Source organism: Monoraphidium neglectum, assembly GCF_000611645.1.
Source record: "Monoraphidium neglectum strain SAG 48.87 unplaced genomic scaffold scaffold03536, whole genome shotgun sequence".
Lineage (NCBI taxonomy): Eukaryota > Viridiplantae > Chlorophyta > Chlorophyceae > Sphaeropleales > Selenastraceae > Monoraphidium > Monoraphidium neglectum.
In genome coordinates, this window is record NW_014010093.1 from 1,250 (window position 1) to 6,257 (window position 5,008).

Genomic DNA, 5,008 nt, shown 5'->3' on the forward strand with positions numbered 1-5,008 from the left:
GGGCGGCGGAGGACGCGGCAGCGGCCGCGGCGGGCAGCGGCGCCGCGGCCGAGGCGTTCCCGCCGCCGCCGCCGCTGCCGCCGCCGCCGGAGCAGCAGCAGGGGCAGCAGGAGGAGGAGCAGCTGGGGCTGCATCTGGAGTTTTTCCTGCCCTCCTCATGCTATGCCACGATGCTGCTGCGAGAGTTGACTAAGGAGGGCACGTCCAAGGCCACCCACAAGGCGCTGTCGCTCGGCGCGCGGCAGCAGCGGGAGCGGCGGCAGGAGCAGGAGCAGGCGGAGCAGCAGGCGGAGCAGCAGGCGGAGCAGCAGGCGGAGCAGCTGGGGGCGGCGGCGGCGGCACCAGAGGGCGCGTCGCGGGGGGATGTGGACATGGCGCCGGTGGAAGCTGGCTTGGGTGGCTGCGGCGGCGGTGGTGGCGGCGGCAGCGGTGCAGAGGGGTGAGATGGGGTTCGCTGAGCCCTGGCACGCACCGCGCTGCGAGGGCCAAGCTTGAAGTCAGGAGGGCTGGAGTAATTGCTCGATCTGTGTGGCGTAGGTGGCGCAAATATCTGAATGAAAAGGCATGGCTTGGGGGTCAGTGCTCAGCTGATTGATACAGCTGCGGGCAGGAGGACGCTGGTCAGGCTCCAAACGACGCACGTCAGTCGGTTGTGCTGGGGTTGCTGCATGGCAGCAGCAGCGAGGTGCCTGCGTCCTGGAAGGGGCCAAACATCGTTGGAAGGATGATGAGCTGCGTATATTACCCTAACCTATGTAGGCGGTTTTGGGCTTCTTGACAGGGCAGTGCGGAGACGAGCAGTGGGCGCTCTGAGGTCAAAGCCGTTGACCCAATGGCGGGGACCTGCGTGCTGACATCCAGCTGTGGTGACCAATTGCTGCAGCAGTTTGTGCAGGTGTTCGTGGTGGTGCTTCATGCGCATGCAATATTGTCGCCTATGCATCAGCTGGCGCCCAACGAGACTCCACATGCTGTGCTTCCACTCGACTCATCAAGCGTGGGAAGCTGCCGTCCGGGCCGCCTACCCGCCTGGTCGACGTGAAGGTAGCGCGGACACCAGGCAGACGTGATTCCGTGCATCTGGCCGCAGGCCCCTTTTTTGGCGTCTTCTGGGGGCGGTGCCGCGCCATGCGAGAAGCGGGGGCCGCAACTTCCCTGGCCTCTGGGCTGACTACATACCAGTGACCTGCAGCTTCACGGCTCGTGCTGCAAGCGATTTTCCGAGCGCTTCCATAAATCTATATTTTCATGCGCTTGCGCTCGGGACGGCGCGGAAACCTGGCGTGCTTCATGATTCGCCTTTGAGCCTTGGGCCTTGCGGTGTCCCAACTGTGTGACCGCTGCACTTTCACCGTTCTTGGAGAGGACGGGTGAGTTTGAGGCCTTCACGCGTTATTTCGTGTCAAGTCAGTATCACATCGCGTCTAGACACCAGCTTTTGCGGCAGTCACTCGCCCCCATCACAGAGGGCGCTTCTTACCTGGACGCAAACGTGGCGCAACGGCGCGGATATCACGGCGAGGAATCTGAATAGCTTTTCAAAGCGCCCGTGGACGCCCCTCAGTGGGCCGCCAACGGACCGATGGCATCGGCGCTCCTGAGGCGCCGCGGCGCATCGGCGCCAGGCGCCTGCTTGGCCGCATGGGCCTGCTGCCTGCTGCTGGCATGTGCCGCACTACCGGCCCTGGGGCAAGGTGGGTTTCGTGGGGTTCTCTTCAAGTCCGCCCATGAGCCCTTTTTGGAGCGGCTGGCTGGGGCCGCCCGGCTGCTGCAGGCCCCACTTGCAGGCCCGTTTCAGGACCCATGACCTCTGCAGTTACGACCTCATGACGATCGACAGCAGCTTGACAGGGCGTCTCAGCACTCATTCTTTAGCCGGGCTGACGCCGCGGTACACTCCTGCAGCCCCGTTGCCCCCCCCCCCTGCGCTGACCGCTGCCTTGCACCGCACCCGGCCGCCTTGCGCACGCAGGCGGCGCCGGCGGCGGCGACTGGGACGCGCTGACATCATCCAACGTCACAGCGCCCGTCAACGCGACGACGCCCATCAATGCGACCACGCTGGTGGGTGACGCGGGGAATGACTACGACGATGGGTCACCGGGCGCAGACGGCGCGGCCGCAGGGGACAACGACTACGCTGACCCGACAGCGTCACCCGCGAATAAGACGGCGTCACCCGCCGTCATACTGACGGCGTCACCCGTGAACAAGACGGCGTCACCCGCCGTCATACTGACGGCGCCGCCCGCCAACGTGACCGCGCCGCAGGGCAACGCGTCGGCGCCGGCCTCGCCCTCGCCGCGCCCGCCGCAGTCCCCCTCTCCGGCGCCGGCCGCCGGCAACAAGCCAACCACGCTCACGTTCGATACGTGGAAGACCACCGAGCAGGCGTCGCCGATTTCGTCGTACGCGGGGCTGACCTGGACGGGCGCGGCGGTGAGTGGGCGGGCGGAGACGGTGCGCTCGCCGAGGTTGTACGGTCATGGGCGAGGCGCTTGCGCGCGTGTGGTGCGGTTGCCGCCGTTTTTGGAGGGTTGCGAGAAGAGGGAAAAGTCTCTAGGTGATCTGGATCGGGGAGGGTGTTTGGGAGGGTGAGAACAGCAGGGCCTGGGCAGGAGTCGCAGGCAGCGCCTGGGGCAGTCACAGGCGGCGGCGTGCTGCGTGGCGCGGGCGGCTGGGGCGCGCAAGGCCAGGTGCAGGTGGCTCCCCCGCCGCCTGCGGCGCGGGACAGGGACCCCCGAGCAGAGCATCGGCGGGAACATCCGCTGCAGCCTGCACCAGGAGGCGCCGCCTGGATGCCGCCCCTGGGGCGGCAGCGGGCCGGTCGCCGTATGCAGGTCACGCAGCGGCCGAGCGCCCTGACTCAGCCCTGACACAGCGCGCCCTCCTCCTCCGCTCCGCGCGTCGTGCGTAACCCGTTCGCCCGCCCACCCGCCCGACCGCCCGCAGATCTACAATGGCAAGCGTGCGATCGGCAAGAACCTCGTGGCCGGCGTGAGATCACAGCCCAACGCCCTGGACTTCATCCCCGGGAAGACCCCCATCACCATATCCGTCCCGAAGGGCTCCAACCGCCTGTTCGCGCCGCACTCGGTGTGGGCGACGTACGTGGAGGACTACAACTATCCCGAAAGGTGCGCGCGCCGCGAGATACTTTTGATTATCCCACACACCGCAGCACCTGTGATTTGTATCTTGAATTTTTCAGCAATACATGTTGTGGGCGGACTATGTGGTTGGATGCCGCACGGCCCCGCATACATGGTGCCTGCTGCTGGTTTTGATGTTGAGAAGGAGGCTGCGCGCGCGCGGGCGTCTGCATCCTCGTAGGGGGGGGGAGGGAGGAGTAGGAGGGAAGGTGCAGGGAAGCGCCCCCCTGCCCCAGGGCGGCCGCGCGTCACTAGTCCAATCTTACTGCAGCGCGAGCCGCCAGGCAGCGCCGGCTTGATGGCCAAGCCGCGGCGGCCAGGCATCCTTTGCACGTGGCCGCGTCGCCCAATCTTTTCGTTAACTCCCAGTCAGCTCTAATGCGACCTGGACCTCAAACCCATCTGAATACACAAATTGAAACAGGGATGAGATTCTGCTGGTGTTCACCGGTTACGACGCCAAGGACACCATCGTGGGCCAGATCTTCACACTGCTCAAGGCGGGGGTGCCTAACCAGGTGACTGCGAGTTTCTGAGGTTTATATAGACTTAATTATTGATTATTGATTGAGTTCAAGGATGCAGCGTATCCTGTGCGCCGCTGAAGAACGCGGTGCGCGCTGCCTGCTGGGGCCCGCGGCGGGACCAGCAGCGCGATGGCGCGCTCGCGACTCGGGAGTGCCGGCCAGCCCGCGCCCGCGGTTCGCAGGCCCAGCGCGCGCGTGCGTTGCGGGCGGGTTTTGCGACGCCGCGCGGCCAAGGGCCGTGGCCATCTCGTCTCCAGTGCACGCCCCCGTCTGCATCCGTCGCCCATCCGTCGCCCATCCGTCGCCCATCCGTTGTCCATCCGCGCAGATCGACTTCCCGCTGTCCTTCAGGCAGGGCATCACGCGGATGACCATCGCCCCGCAGCCCACCCGGAAGACCGCCGGCTCCGATCCCGCCCAGATTGAATTCGCAATGGATGACTTCACCCTCGTCCTCCCCTACGCCCCGAAACCCGCCACCGCTGCGAACGGGACCGCTCAGGTCGGTGCGAAGATCGAGAAGTACGCCGGCATCCCATTCGTGCCCGATTACTACGCGTACTGCGACGCCAAGGCAGCCGAGGCGAGGCCCGAGTGCCTGCGCTACAGGTGCGCAACTCGCGCGGGCAGACGCGCTGCAAGCGCCTGCGCGCCGGCGCGCCGCGCGTGCCCTCTGTGTGGAGCGCAGGGCCAGCCCTCACAACACGCCGATCGCAGCGTGTGCTGCAGTTAGCGTTGCCTGCACCAGCGAATCATCCTCTTGCCCCCTTAGTGCACCCAGCCCCGCAATCAGCAAGCCGGAAAGTCCCAACACGCCCACCTTTGCATCCGCAACCCCCGCCCCTGATCCCTCAACCACAAAACACAACTTGCCAGGTGCGAGCAGGCAGACCGCGCGCCGACTGCGCAGTGCGACGAGTACTTTTCACACTGCGACGACCTCGACTGGAACACCCCAGCCTGCACGCCGCCGTGCGAGGCTTTGGATGACCCCTCCGCCGACGCCCGCTGCGCGGCGCCAAAAAACGAGGACGCGGCGTCGCCGGTCGACGGGCCAGAGGAGCCCGCTGACGAGGAGGGGGACTACGGCGACGCCGCGCAGGGGGCCGCCGGGAACGGTACGGCGAACGCCACAGCGGTGAACGCGACGGAGGTTGTGGCGAACGCCTCCGCGGCCGCGCCGGTCGCTGTCGTGCCGGCTGCGCCGGCGACGCCCGTCGCGCCTGCTACGCCGGCCGTGCCCGTCGTGCCCGTGACGTCCGTCGCGCCTGAACTGTCACCGTCGTCTTCTCCAGCCTCGCCCTCTTTGTCGCCGTCGCCGTCGCCGTC

At 66.7% G+C, this 5,008-nt stretch overlaps 2 protein-coding genes across 2 annotated transcripts; both read left to right on the forward strand.

Annotated features, from left to right (window-relative positions):
* Window positions 1–11: 11 nt before the first annotated feature.
* MNEG_12951 (hypothetical protein) lies at window positions 12–443 on the forward strand (the record flags this gene model as incomplete). Its single annotated transcript, XM_014038576.1, has 1 exon — window positions 12–443. A coding segment is annotated over one exon (432 nt), but the record flags the coding sequence as incomplete, so codon positions are not given.
* Window positions 444–1,582: 1,139 nt separating this feature from the next.
* MNEG_12952 (hypothetical protein) lies at window positions 1,583–4,669 on the forward strand (the record flags this gene model as incomplete). The annotated part of the gene is made up of 7 exons (XM_014038577.1): window positions 1,583–1,694; window positions 1,973–2,439; window positions 2,650–2,832; window positions 2,953–3,137; window positions 3,577–3,670; window positions 4,008–4,288; window positions 4,639–4,669. The coding sequence occupies 7 exons, from the start codon at window positions 1,583–1,585 to the stop codon at window positions 4,667–4,669; spliced, it is 1,353 nt and encodes a 450-aa protein (XP_013894031.1).
* Window positions 4,670–5,008: the final 339 nt, after the last annotated feature.